Genomic DNA, 14,174 nt, shown 5'->3' with positions numbered 1-14,174 from the left:
TTTTGAAAAGGCAACTGAAATAAGGAGGCTTTGTTCATTGGCATTAAATGAAGAAGCAATGATATGATCCTATGAAAGTTTCGTCACTTTGCAGTAACAAAATAAAATTTTAAAATATCATCAAGATTAAAATAAGCGCATAAAATGGTCAAATACTAAACATTTTATGCAGTACGCTGCATTTGAGCAATTTAATCTACTTATATGATTAAGCTAATTTTTTAATTGCAATAACTCAAGCATTTTTCTAAGAATGCAAGCTTAAATGCCTCACTGAATCGTAGTACAAATTATATCGTTTTTTGCAATTAAGTAGTGTTTTAAATGTGTAGTGTCTAATTATTCATTCGTGACAATTTTTTTAGAATATAGAAGCAAGATTAATTCCAAGAGTTTTCTTTATTTTTCATTATCATTTTTACATAATGATCTGAAGGTTAAAAAAATCACTTAAAATAAACTATTGTAAGGATTCATCCTGGGACCCATTGAATAAATTTATAAATCAACCAAATCAGTTTTCTAGATTATACAAATACAAATTCACGTTGAGGCATTTGAGACTACATGTTATTTTGAATCAAAGTTTTTGGGGTACATACTCATGTACAACAGATTATTTATATGTGCATTTTAAATACAAAACAGAATATGAACACATGTAGCTGTATGTTCATGTAACAATATGAAATACAACTGTGACTTTAAAATTCAGCGCATAAACATACATTTCCATCAGATTAAAATGATTCATTATACTTTAGGAAAATGAACGGTATGTGTATTATTTCATTGAAATGAAAGCTGTGAAGAGATTTGTTTTTCAAAGTCAGTAGAAGATGAATGAAATCCTGCCTCTTAAAATGTAAATGCTATCCTTTAGATACATATGCATGTATACTCTCAATTTGCTGAATTACATGTTAAAACAAATTAGTATTCTAGTCTCTTTATGACATTCACATGTAATTTAGCTTGTTCTGACAGCTGATTGATTTCAGATAAAAAATAAAGCTTCCTATATATGTGAATTTAACAACTAAGTATCACGTCTATGAAAAGTAGTACGCAATCAGTTTACAGAAAGAGATTTTCGATATCTGTGCATCTCGATTAGAAGTTATTTTCCCCCTCCTTCCAGCATGCCTTCGTGTTGTAATAGTAGCGCACTCGCAGCGTATTCCAGAGTTCCAGGTTCCAGTGCCAGCGACAACATTACACATTTTTCACATCTCCTGCATAAAAAAAAAACTGATGTCTCTATACGATATAGCTCAATGAAAAACACATATACTCTTTCAACAGATAGAAATATTCAGACATTTCTGAATTCAAACAAACAATAATATTCTGTGAAATCATTATTAACTCTATTCCTGTATCTAATCCTTAATTATTATTCCAGGACCGTGAGGACCGTTTAGTCTTTATACACTTTTCATAAATTGAGAACAAGGCACATTAAGTACCCTTGACAACTGAAACATAAAATTAAGCTTGGATTCCTATCCCGTTTTCATAAAAATCGGAATATATATATTAATAGATATAATGCAACAATAACTGTTGAACAACAAGTTAAACGACAACAGTTGAACACAATTTGAAAGAATGTTTAGAGTAAGTGAGGTGGCTGAAAATTAGGTTATGTACTACAAATATTATGTTGTATATCATATATCCAAGTAGTAGTATTATGTATGTATTTAAGTTCGTTAGAAAGCGAAGATATGGCAGCATTAAGTATTCAAGTGAAAACTGATATGAGATGACGTAATCTGCAATAGGAATCTATATCTGGAATAAAGTAATTTAGCTTGTGTTAAATATCTCAATTTACAGCTAATTTCCTAAACATAGATTCACAGCTAATTTCCTAAACATTGACCACATTGACATTCAACAGGTAAACTAATTCTTATAAATTATATATCTACAATTTCATAATTGGTAATTTATAAGAAAAATTGGTGACTCTGACAGTCGTTTTCGTCGCCTGTGCCAGCATGCTCTTTTAACAATGTTAGTGTGTCAAAAACTTTAGAAATATTATAAATGGAATGATGTATCCAGAAAAATATTCTCCAAGAGCTAATAATGTTCCTAATGTCCAAGAAATAATATGTGAAAATTTTTTTCTTCATATATGAGTACAGAATTCGTTCATATGACACAGAGTGTCATTATCTCTAGCTGCAGTTTTATAGTACTCTTTTTCCAGAGAGTAGGCACCAGCAGAAGTATTGAAGAGTCACAACAAGAAGATAAATCTGCGACACAATGTTGTTAGAAATATCTTTTATTTGATTTCTAGTTGAAATATGGAGCTTTTCAACAAATACAACGTGTAGGTTCTGGAATAAACAAATGTAAAGGATGGCTGAGTGTATAAGGTATTTCTCCCACTTTCCTAGCGTCCTTCGTGGTGTAGTGGTTCTGCACACTGAGGCGGTATTTCAGAGGTCTGTGGTTCGATTCCCGGCGAAGGCGTTTGCTAATTTTTCACCTCTCTGGCTTCCAAAAACTCCTAATGTCTCTACAAGTGGCGCCCGAACTAAAAGGGTTGTGGATGATGATTCTCCGCACCCAGGATTTCGTGACTAGGTCCCCTAAAACCCTAGTCGCCCTATAAAAAGGGGAGTATATAAAGTATTTCTCCCACTTTCCTATCGTCCTTCGTGGTGTAGTGGTTCTGCACACTGAGCCGGTATTTCAGAGGTCCGTGGTTCGATTCCCGGCGAAGGCGTTTGCTAATTTTTTCATCTCGCTGGCCTCTAAAAATATCCTAATGACTTACAAGTGAAGATATTTTTATGAAAGAAATTCCCCAACTGAGTTAATTATTATTACTATTTTATACATTTCATGTGATCTTAGTTCCATGATATACGATTAAAAATTAAATGCTTGTTGTAAAAGATTCAAAGCATAAACATGTCAAGGCATATGATAGACTTTTATCGGAGATTAAAACCACAGTCTTGACCAACTAGAGAGATTTATAGGACCTAATATGCTTTTCCTAATTAATGTTCGAAATATGATTTAGGAACCTATTCTGGCACAGAAAAAAAGAAGTTGATAAAATTATTCTCTTTTGATGAGCTAAAAGAAACATAAAAATAACATGTTTCATGTTACATCGTACATGCAAGTCGTGGAAACAAGATTATGTTCGTCTTCTATCTGCATTTTCCGAGAGAAATCTCATGTTCATTCAACTCTGAGTGCAGATTTTGAAATTCTGCATTTATCCGTTCTTAATGTTCCTCCCTTCAAGGAATCTTCTGTGTAAAATTAAGAAAGCATCTGGTTAATTCAAGAATTAGAAACAAACTAAGTTATTGTTTTGGAATGATGCTTAGTAGGATAATAATTTTGTGGCTACATGGATTACCATTATTATTGCTGCAATTAAAAAGCTTTCATGAGAGCTGTACCGATAATAATATTTTTCTATATACATATTAGCTACAGTTACAGTATATATATATATAAATTTCAAAATAAGTAACATAAATTAAAATGAGTTTAAAATTTATCTCATATTCACTTCGAAACAAACCATATGAAAAAAAATATCCAGAATCGCAATGGTAAAAAAAATGCCAGAACCAAACATTAAAAGGAAAAAATAAAATTTGCTTTCTTCGCAGCGTTTTCTCGCAGCTTCGCAGCGGGCGTTGGTGCAACTAAGCAACTAAAGAAGTAAATACATCAGCCTGTTTCTGAAACAACAGAGACAGAAAATAAAGACTTAAAATAATCTCAGAAAGCTAATTAATCAAAACAACCTGTGTCTTTAACAGTTGAGATCCTACGTAAGATAAAAATATGTAAAGCAAATTTCTAATTTTAATTGGGAGAAGACCATTACATCCTCCATTTTAATTTGGGTATTTCCCCTTTATATCATAAAATTCGGTCCTAATAAATGATATATTAATCTAAACTGCATCTTATATAATGCTACAATGTAAATACATTTTAAGTAATCCCCCAATAAGAATTCATTTGAAACTAAAACTTTTGGTCTCTCTACCACGCTTCTTCTGAATGGTCGATACTTTCCACGTTTGCTTATTTGCAGCGGCATGAAGCGGCTTACATCCCATTGTCATCCATTATTGTCTTAAGATGTATTAAACTTCCAAAAATGCTGCTTTCAGATTGAGCCCGTGATTATATATGAATCAGGATATTTATCTCGATAGTTATTTTGTGAAAAAAAATATATTGTATTTATAGCCATGTTTGCCTGCAATTACATCAGCATCTTCTACAAACATCGGGCATAATTACAATCTATTTGTGTTTTCCCTGTCTAGCGCATTCCTAAAATTCCATCTTCCAAACACATTCATATATAATTCGCATACTTTTTCATAAATAACACACATAATTTTCAATATTTCTCCATACTTTGCAATTTTATATAGTTTTCCCGATTTTAATATTTTTCACATTTCATACGAAAAAAAAAAAATGCAAAAACCTTTATGCGAAAATATATCTTCTCAAACACTACGTAATGTAATGTGTATTCCAGGGCACAAAACAGAATCTTTATGTTTATGTGCTGCAGTATGGAAAGATAACACACTTGTAGACCCAAAATTTCCATATACGTAGTCGTATACCTGACCTAGTTCACCTTGAAACTCGAGGTTTAAATATTCGTTTTTATTTATTATTATTGTATAAATTTAATAAATTTTTCATTAACAGTTTTGGCAATCTAAGAACAGTGAGTTACCCTTGTTCAAGATAAAATATTTTTATTTTCTTCTTGGATGTGTTAACGTCAGCATAGCGCGTTATATTAATATTTCGAGTTTAATCAACAAACTGAGAAATTAAAAAACATTCCAATCCCCCTGCCCGAAATAAAATATTTTTATGTTTCATGCTCTTATATGTTAGATTTCAGCGAAGTGAATGAAATTTAATTTAATTTTCAAATATAACGTGTATCTTATTATATATGAAGCGTAGCGTAGTAATAAACACAGTTCTTAATAACTTTTACTTTTATCAAAAATGTATTTGATTAATTTTTATACTATAACAACATTTTATTAATGATAAAGCTATATCTAAATAACAGTTTTATGAACATTTTCAGGTCTCATGGTATTCAATTAATACAAAATAGCTTTAATTTATTTTCTACTTTTTTAACACAAAATTTTTCGAGGTCATTTTACAGTTTTTGAAATCAGCGAAAATATCGTTATGTATTTTAATATTTATTCTGAAACACCGATGATGATAGCGCAAAATCTTCATTTAAGTTAGATCATGTATCACAACGCGGAGAAATACATACCAAATGCAATATAAAGAGACAGTGTAACTAATAATTAATTAATTATTAATTAATATTTTGCTTTAATTTCTTAATGCTAAATTATAGTATATCTCTAAGACGTACACTGCGTAAAAAATAGGACAGTTCTGTATCTCCAGTTCTTGTGCCGATTGTCGAAATTCAAATTTCGTTTTGCATGTTTCGAAAGAGCGACTTAGGATATATATCAGATTTATATATAGCAATTATTCTAACATAGATATTCTGACACAAAATCGGAGTTTTCTGAAATAGCATCAATTTGTTTTTCCATATTTCGATTTTAAAAACTCAAATTATGCCCAGATATGAAATTTTGCAATTTGAGGTAAGCTATGGAGAAATTTTAAAATTTATCTTAGTACACTTTTTTCAGTTTGCGCGAAGAATAATTCACTTGGAGGAATTCTTACGCCAAATTTCAAAATTCGGCAAAATGTAAATTCACGTGTTATCTTAGAAATTCTGAATAAAAGACTCTAATTTTTTGCAGGTACATTTAGAAATACATCTACTTTTAGTTGATGTTAAAATTTTTATAGGTTATAATACAAAACGTTTTCCGAAAAATTTATAAAAAATATTTTAAAATACAAATTTAAAAAATAAATAACAAAGAAAAGGTGCGAATTATATTTGGAATGAACCTAAATTTCCAATTCTGGAAGAATCAAGTATGTTTAATAAAAAAGAGATATTAAAAAATATATATGAAATTCAATCAACATTGAGCAGCTCAATCAACTTTGAGTTATATTTTTTTTAAAAAACTACTTGTGCGATTTTTACAAAACGTGGCAATTTGGCCTTATTTGAGGCGTAGAATCGAAATATGACATGTCATTTTAGAATGAGATCATTAGGGCATTAGGACATTGGCATGTCCGATTTTGTGTCAAAATACCGATTTTAAAACAATGCTATAAATAAGTTTGATACATATCATAGGTCGCGCTTTCGAGGCATTGAAAACACAAGTTGAATTTCGTCAATAAGCCCAGTAGAACGGGTGATATAGAACTGTCCCATTGGCATTAAAAGATATTAAAGTACTAAGTACGTCATGCTACAATAATACATTAATACACTTAGCATAGCAAGACAAAACAATGTATATAAATAAGAAGAGCACATAAAAAAAGCCGGAACACTGTCGATGCGTGCTTAGATCCATATTGAAGAAGAATTTTGATTGCGTAGTATTTAAAGAACTTGACAGTCGCGGCAGTTTTAATTCTTTTTTTTTTTTTTTTCAATTGATATTTGTGATCACAATCACTTGGCACTCCAGTCGTGCCTTTCCCTCAGAAGATTTACATTTTTAGTATGTTGAGATAGAGTGGAACTTTTAACAGCTTACGATGTTGCGTAGATGACCGAGAAGACCGTAGTGGCTTGAAGGTGGCTGAGTGGAAAAGCATGATGACGCAGTTTAGCACAACATATATTGGAAAATCATAATCTTTATTTTTTACGCATATCAAAGCATCCTTTTTTCAGACAAGATGTCTTCCTAATTATATTTGAATACAATAAGTTGCATTTTGAAGTACGACGTCATTTTAAGCAAGTAAGCGGCAGCAGCATACATAAAAAGCATCTTGACGGCAGAAGAGCTTATGCAAAAAAGGGGAAGAGTTGTAGTACTTTCAGAGGAAGAAGGTTGGGAGGGGGAAAGTTTCAGTTCATAGTTTTGGTTTACCATTAATTTGATTGGACAAGAGGGATCTGCATTAAGGTTTACGTAAGATCGCATGATTAATTTGAATGACGCAGTTTAGACTTAAGCGATAATTTTAGGACAGATAGATAAAGTTCCCAAATAAAACAAAATTAAAACAGGCCATAGTGAATTAAATTTAGAAGTTTTCTTTTATATTTTTGTCTTGCATGTATATTTGTAAGTTATATTTTCCACGATATCTTTTGGAGTATTATTGCATGATTTGCACGTGGTTTACAGTGCTGATGTACTGAACGTAAGATGTCTGGACAGTGTCAGGTAGACAAAAAATAGCGTATTTTTAAAATATTATATCATTTTTAAGATTCCCCTGAATAGTTTATTAAATGTTGGAAGTTTGTATACGTAATTTTCTTTGTATTTCACTGAAATGGATTTATCTCAAGTAGTTTGTTACTAATCTAAGTATACCTGACAAAAATCTTGCTTAAATATTTGTATTTTACTTCATCTTAAATTTCTAAATATCTTTTAATTTACAAATATGCATGAAATGGCTTCTTTTCGGAAACTATATGTTGAATAAAAGGAAAAACAAAAAAGAGCTTCGCCGTAAATGAGTCGCCATGATCCGATTAATTTTGCGAGAATGTGCAAGCATAATCGCAACTCTCTTTCTCACCATTGTTTTCTTTTATAAAGAATCGAGATATTTAATTGATTATGTGGGAACTGATGAATTAATTTTGGGTCTTTAGATTCGTGTTTTTCATAGAACTGACACATTTAAATTAAACGACACACTTACTAAAGGAAAATAGCTTCTTTTAATAAGCACTTTATTTTAAAATTTTGTTTTAATTAATGAAAAGATATTTTATATGTAGCAAAAATTCATTTCAAGTGTCAATAATTTATATAAAATGTATGATCCATAATGTTTTATTTTATTACACATATTAATCTTTTTCATAGCTTGCTAAATTTTGTAATACATTGGAACGCATTGTTAAGAGCTTTATAAAAACGTATGTCTAACCCTTTAAACTTTGTTTCGAATACTAAGAGTAATTTCTAAAGAAATTTGTGTAGATATTAAGTTTAATCAATACATATGGTTTTACATTTTTATATAATTTAAATAGTACATATAATTTTAACATTTTTACATAGATTAATCAGTAAAAACTTTTTTTTACATTTTTTTTTGTTAAACGAATAAGAATATAATCGTAATTTAATACAGAATTTTGAATTTATATTATTACATCTATCATTAGTCTGAATATCCATTCTTATGATCTAAATCAATGTTTAAAAATTCTTTCTTACGATAATACGCTAGGTATTTAAATTCGAAAAATATATGTAGATTTGAAACATATAATAAAATATACTTAATTTTTTAAGCAATTTTGTTTAAAAAGTGGCTGTCAAAGGGTTAGTAATGTTAAAATGCATGCAATATATGCTTAAATTACTGTAATAAAGAAATTCTTAAAGCTACATAATCCCTATCTTTGCATGGTACTTCTTCATAATAAATTTTAATTGCAGTATCCTGATGTTATGTTAAATTATGTGTCATTCCAGATGTTCTTTAAGTTACTAAATTTTTACAATTTCTCTAGATAACAAAGGTTCGTTTTTTAAGTTAATCAAATGTTTCCTACGTTTATAAATTTCCTTCATCGATTTAGTGCTGCAGCCCTAAGCACTACTTACTGAAGTTCAGTATGATTCCTTTCCGTGAGCTACTTCAACTACGCATTGAGCGCACGAAAAGTTTAGCCCGTCCGAAAGGAGTCTTCGGCGTCATCCACCACTATTAAACTCTTCCCCGCCGCTGTTTATCGAGCGGCCGCCAGTATCACAGCGCCTCCTTCTGGCAAACTCTATGCTCTGCCTATCATCCACTTCAGTCGAAACCTTACTTGGTCTCAGAATACTCCGCCAGCAGCAACGGATACGACACGCACATCCTTAGTCTTAGGCTTGTAGCAAACAGTGCTTGTTCTGTGTGGGAACACAGAGGGGTGAGGCGTTTTGCAAAGTGGGGACAGAAAAGCCGCAAAACTTATCTCTTGAGAAACTTGCTTTTTGTCTTTAAGATAGTGTTTTCCATGGCGTGACCGCAACTTTTGGGCACATAACGGGCCCTTTTGGTGTTTCATTTTGTTGTTTTTTATTATATGAACATTGGTCGTTCCCGCATGTTTCCTTTGGGAAATGTGAACGAGTGGTGCGTTTTCAGATCAGCGTGCCTTCTTTCTCAGATGGTACGATGCTGTGGCAATATGCTGTGGATGCTGCCGCTATGTATCGTTCCGAGCATATCAGACGCAAGCTGGAAGACTGCTTTGCGCTCTTTATTACTTTCTGTGGTACTACATTGTCTGGAATTCACGGAACATTGTGCGGCAAGTGCTTCTCCCGGTGAGTGTTATAACATTTTATTTGTGCACGAATTGCTCATTTAATATAACGCCTTCGTCAATGGGCAACAGTGAAAACATAGGACATATTATCCTATAATTTTGCATTAAGAAAAGTGTGCTTTCTGTATGAGAAATAGTCTAAGCAATAAATATATTCTTGAAATAAGTAATATTCATACAAATTAATATTAACAGGAAATCAAACAGAAACATAAATTTGGCAAGCTGGATATTAACAAATATAAGTTCATTGCCATTATAAAATTATCACGAACTCTAAATAGCATAAAGGAATTACCACGGATTTAAATATCAATTGTATATTTATTTGAAAATTCTAAAGATTGAATGGGTTGTCTGCTTTTAATTATAGGTTTGGTGGCGGGAAGACATTCACATAGAAAACATGTTTTAACATGGGGGGGTGAAACTTCATAAAATTTGTACAGATTAACTCCAGTTGCTTAATATTTAATAGAAGAGCTTTTTTTTGTTTAGTTTCGTGAAACAATACACAATAAATATTCTCTTCTTAGAAGATTTCTATGGAACGGTTTTCAGCTCATTTTTAAATAATTTCTTTATTTTTCAAAATGCAAGTATGCGAAAAGTTAAATTCAAAAAATTAGGTTTAATAAAAAGCGGGCTTGCAACAAAGCATTTAAAGTGAAATAAAAAAATCCAAAATTAACACAACAAACAGTCACTTTTAATATCTTAACTTATGTTCTTTATTTCTAATAGAATGTGCGATTCACAATATTTTATTCCAACAAAATGCGAGATTATGAATGTTGTAAATTATTCAAGTACTATATTCCCTGTTAATATTACAATAAGGTATTATCTCTGTCGCCAAAGGCATTGTAGTATATTACACATTATTTCTCGAAAATAAAATTTCTTAAAATTGTTTTTCTTTCCAAAAACGTTTCTGAGTTGCTTAAAATAGAAATGAATGATTTAGATTTATGTAAACATTTGCAAAAGAATAAATGCAGAATTATATGCATGTTTATACGTATATACATATATCTCACTACGTATATTTCTATCTTAACTTTCATCTACACTTATATCGCACATGCAATTCAAATTAATGTATTCTGTACGTATATAGAAATATAATATAAAATTATATGTGTGATATAATTTATTTAATGATTTGATGCTTTGTACTTTTCTTAGTTTAATATTTATTTATCATCTAAACGCTTGAAAGAGCAGAGGTTCCTATAGGAGTCGTTATTGACCTTGGGTTCAATAAAAGTTTAAAGGGCCACTGGTGATCAAACGGCGACTGGGGATCCACAGGCGAATATGCACCAGCAATTGGTGGACATAATTTAGGTATAATTGATCACGAAACGAGATTATTAATAAAATTGATGATTAATTGTTCATTGATATATCATGTAGTAAGGCAGAGGTAATGTAAAGTAAGTGTAAGGGGAAAGGTATGCTAAAATTAGGATGCAAAATTAGTTGATTGCATTGACGGAGAATATTCAAACAGTAGTTTTATTCAAAACTAGTAAGTATGCTAAGTTTTTGAAATTTAAACTCATCTGAGAGAAATGTCCCTAAATTGAAATTGGTATTGAACCATCATTGCTGACTTATCCTTTCCTTAAACAGTGGAAGCAAGCAGGTCAAGTCGTAAGTTTACCACGGAATATAAGAAACAGCTTAAAGATTTTTGAACGAGGGAATTTAAAAAATAATATAAGCAATTTTACGTCAAATGTTAAAAAAATTATATCATTACATCAAGCGCAGCCATCACATTAATTTAAACGTTGTGCAGTTAGAATTTCTTATTTTGTTTCAGAAAACGTGTTCTTATTTTAAAACTAATAATAATAATGATAATAATAATAAATTACAAATCAAATAAACCCTTTTTTTCAAAGTAAAAAATTTTTCATATTCATGGTCTAATTATTACCTTTCGGCTATTTAAGTGCAATTATTTGTATTTTCATTATGCTTTTTGTTGTATATTGTAGTGATAACTGTAAGGGGGTCAATGAAGAAAATCATTCTTTTCAAATGCTGACGATGTAGAAAAAGAATTGGGAATCTCCGCTCTATAGTATCTTCCGGTATACTTTTCTAAGCATCTATGTGCTTGTGCAAATTCTATATTCTACACGTAGTTTAATAATATCATTTAATATGCAGATGACTTTCCCTACGATATGAGACAATATAATGAGCACAGCATTTCAAAGCAAAATGCAGAAATTTCTCTCTTTGTCCTAAATACTCTTAACGATATAAATTCCCATTTAAAATAAATGAAATTTTCTAGCACATAATTTGAATAATTTATATATTTTCAACACAATATAAATTCAGTCTTTCAGTAAATTATTCGTAAATCATGAAGCAATAATCGCTTGGAACTGCAACTTCGTTTATCATATTCCTGATTCAGAATCCTGCACTTTAAATTTTTGGTGATTTCGGAATATTTTCAGAGAGAAAGAATTCTTTCATTTACTTCCAATTCCATTTAATATTCAAATATAATTGTATATATTTTGACAGTTTACTATTTAATACTGGTACCCAATCAAGCGAAGAACAATTAACTACTGGTATTTAGCCCAGTGCTCATTAACAAAGCTTTAACTAATTTTCGTCACATTCTATCGTTTCGTGGTGTATAAATCATGGGTGCTACGTTAAAACATACATATTTTTAAACAGTATATTTCAAATATTATGAAAGCGATATTTTAGAAAAACGCTATTCTTTTTCATATTTTATTTTTTAAAAAAACATATTCGTTTAAACATAAACGAGTATTTCTTAAAATCATATTCAGTTTAAATAGATATTCAGGAATAAATGTGTAACTATATATTGGAATTAGTATGTTTTAGTAATTCCAATTTTCTCGGTGAACGCTAGTGACTCAAACTATTTTCGGGACATCTTGTAAGGACAAAATAAAAATGAAAAGTTTATGAAAACCATCGAGCACTAAAACTAAACTCAGTGGCTCAACAGCCCTTAATGAGCTATGACATGCAGTGCCCTGATGTATGCTTTCTTGCCCGTTGGTCCCGAGCAAAGGGTATATGCATGAGCATATACCCTGGACAAGTGGTTACAGGATCCCCAGTGTTTAGTTCCCAGGAGAACTTGGTTCTAAGTTAATCGACCCAATAGAGAGAAGAAAAGCTGAGTCAACCTTACCCAGCCCAGGGATCGAGCCCCGGACTTACGGTACTGCTGCGTGACGCGCTATCCACTGCGTCACTGAGTTTCCATTTCTGAGATCTTCTCTTCAAAATAGATATGCAGAATCTGGCGCAAACTCTTGCTACTTGGCTAACAGAAAAGACCGTTGGCTATTGGTAACTGTAATGCATTACTGGTAAAACCTTAGTTAGAGTATATAAATTATACAAAAGCAGACATAATTTAGAAAAAAAAAGCACCACGTAAATCTTTAGAAATAAATAAAAAGTTTCAAAAATTCAAATAACTTAAGAATAAATTTCTTATTTCCTTAAAATATTAGACTATAAAGTACACTCATTATTTATATTATATAAGTACATATATTTAAAGATTTGCCAAAATGACCGAAATAAAAATAGCAGCTCGTGAAGGGATCTCACTGCATTTGTTTACTTTTGCCTTCTAATAAATGCACTTCTACTACGACAGAAGTGGCAATATGAGATACACTTCATTCTCATAAGGGAAAGAAATCGTACTTTGCATTGCATTGGGAAAAAATGTTTAGTATCCTCTTCACTAGTATCGTGTGCATTCAGCCATAATATTTCTTGGAGACCTCCTTGAATAGAGAAAAGTCTAAAGATTAAATATTTGTTTAGGTATCTGAAAGCAACTGTGATGAGGTTCCTTCGTGAAACAAATAATACATGTTATGTAGTGAACAAAGAAGTCAATGGTGTGCATACAAATTTCGTTTATAGTAAGGAAGATAAATTGCGTCTTACGAGGCTTTGCTTATTTCGTTTAAGAAAGTTTTCTCTTACCTAGTAATTCTATTTCCTTAATGCTTTTATGATACCTTTAAAACTGTTAAGTTCTATTTTTTCATGAAACGTGTATATTTTTGTTACAGTGTGGAATATAATACAAAAATTAATTTTGCTAAACGTTAAGATGAAATACTGCTTTAAAGTAACTGGATCTGTTCAGGTGTCTGTTCTAATTACGAAAACCAATTCTCTATATGCTGTAGAATGTTTTTGAGGCTAAAGATTAAAAATGTGGACTGATAAAAATGTGACTGCTGAATTCTACTTTGTCCTTTACTGGATATCTGTAAAATCTCGAGTTTAATTTGTTGTAACATAGCTTTTGCAATTGTAGTGCAATGGTAACCTTAAAATTTTTTATTAGCGATAGCCTTTGGGGAGTTTATGTATAACTCTACATAATTCAGGAAGCACTTCAAAATCTGCCTTAGAAGGAAATATAAAAAGTCATATTTATTTGATAAATAAGCTAATGCTTTTATTTAAAATTTCATTTATTCCTAATTATGTGGTGATTTTTATGCTTATCTGTTTTCCAGCAGTTCATGAAGAACATACGTAGCGGACCTTAGAATAATTGGTAATTTGGCAATGGATATGACCCAATGACCAAAATTTTTATAAACTAGAAAAAAAAATCTGCGGCTTAAAAAGCAATATTTTTGTGTGCTTT

The 14,174-nt window shown here is 30.9% G+C and overlaps 1 protein-coding gene across 4 annotated transcripts in view; it reads left to right on the top strand.

Moving 5' to 3' along the window:
• Positions 1–9,330: 9,330 nt before the first annotated feature.
• LOC118189750 (protein turtle-like) overlaps positions 9,331–14,174 on the top strand; it is a 766,067-nt gene continuing 761,223 nt past the window's right edge. For all 4 annotated transcript variants that reach the window (XM_085825382.1, XM_085825381.1, XM_085825380.1 and 1 more), the window contains exon 1: positions 9,331–9,470. In XM_085825382.1, the coding sequence (XP_085681508.1) occupies positions 9,332–9,470 (139 nt within the window). In that variant the 5' untranslated portion in view covers position 9,331. The remainder of the gene's footprint in view (positions 9,471–14,174) is intronic.

Source organism: Stegodyphus dumicola, chromosome 10 (assembly GCF_044657685.1).
Source record: "Stegodyphus dumicola isolate Sdum_Otavi_A_Nest chromosome 10, ASM4465768v1".
NCBI lineage: Eukaryota > Metazoa > Arthropoda > Arachnida > Araneae > Eresidae > Stegodyphus > Stegodyphus dumicola.
Note: the sequence above shows the minus strand (reverse complement) of the source record. Positions and strands in the feature narration are given on the sequence as shown.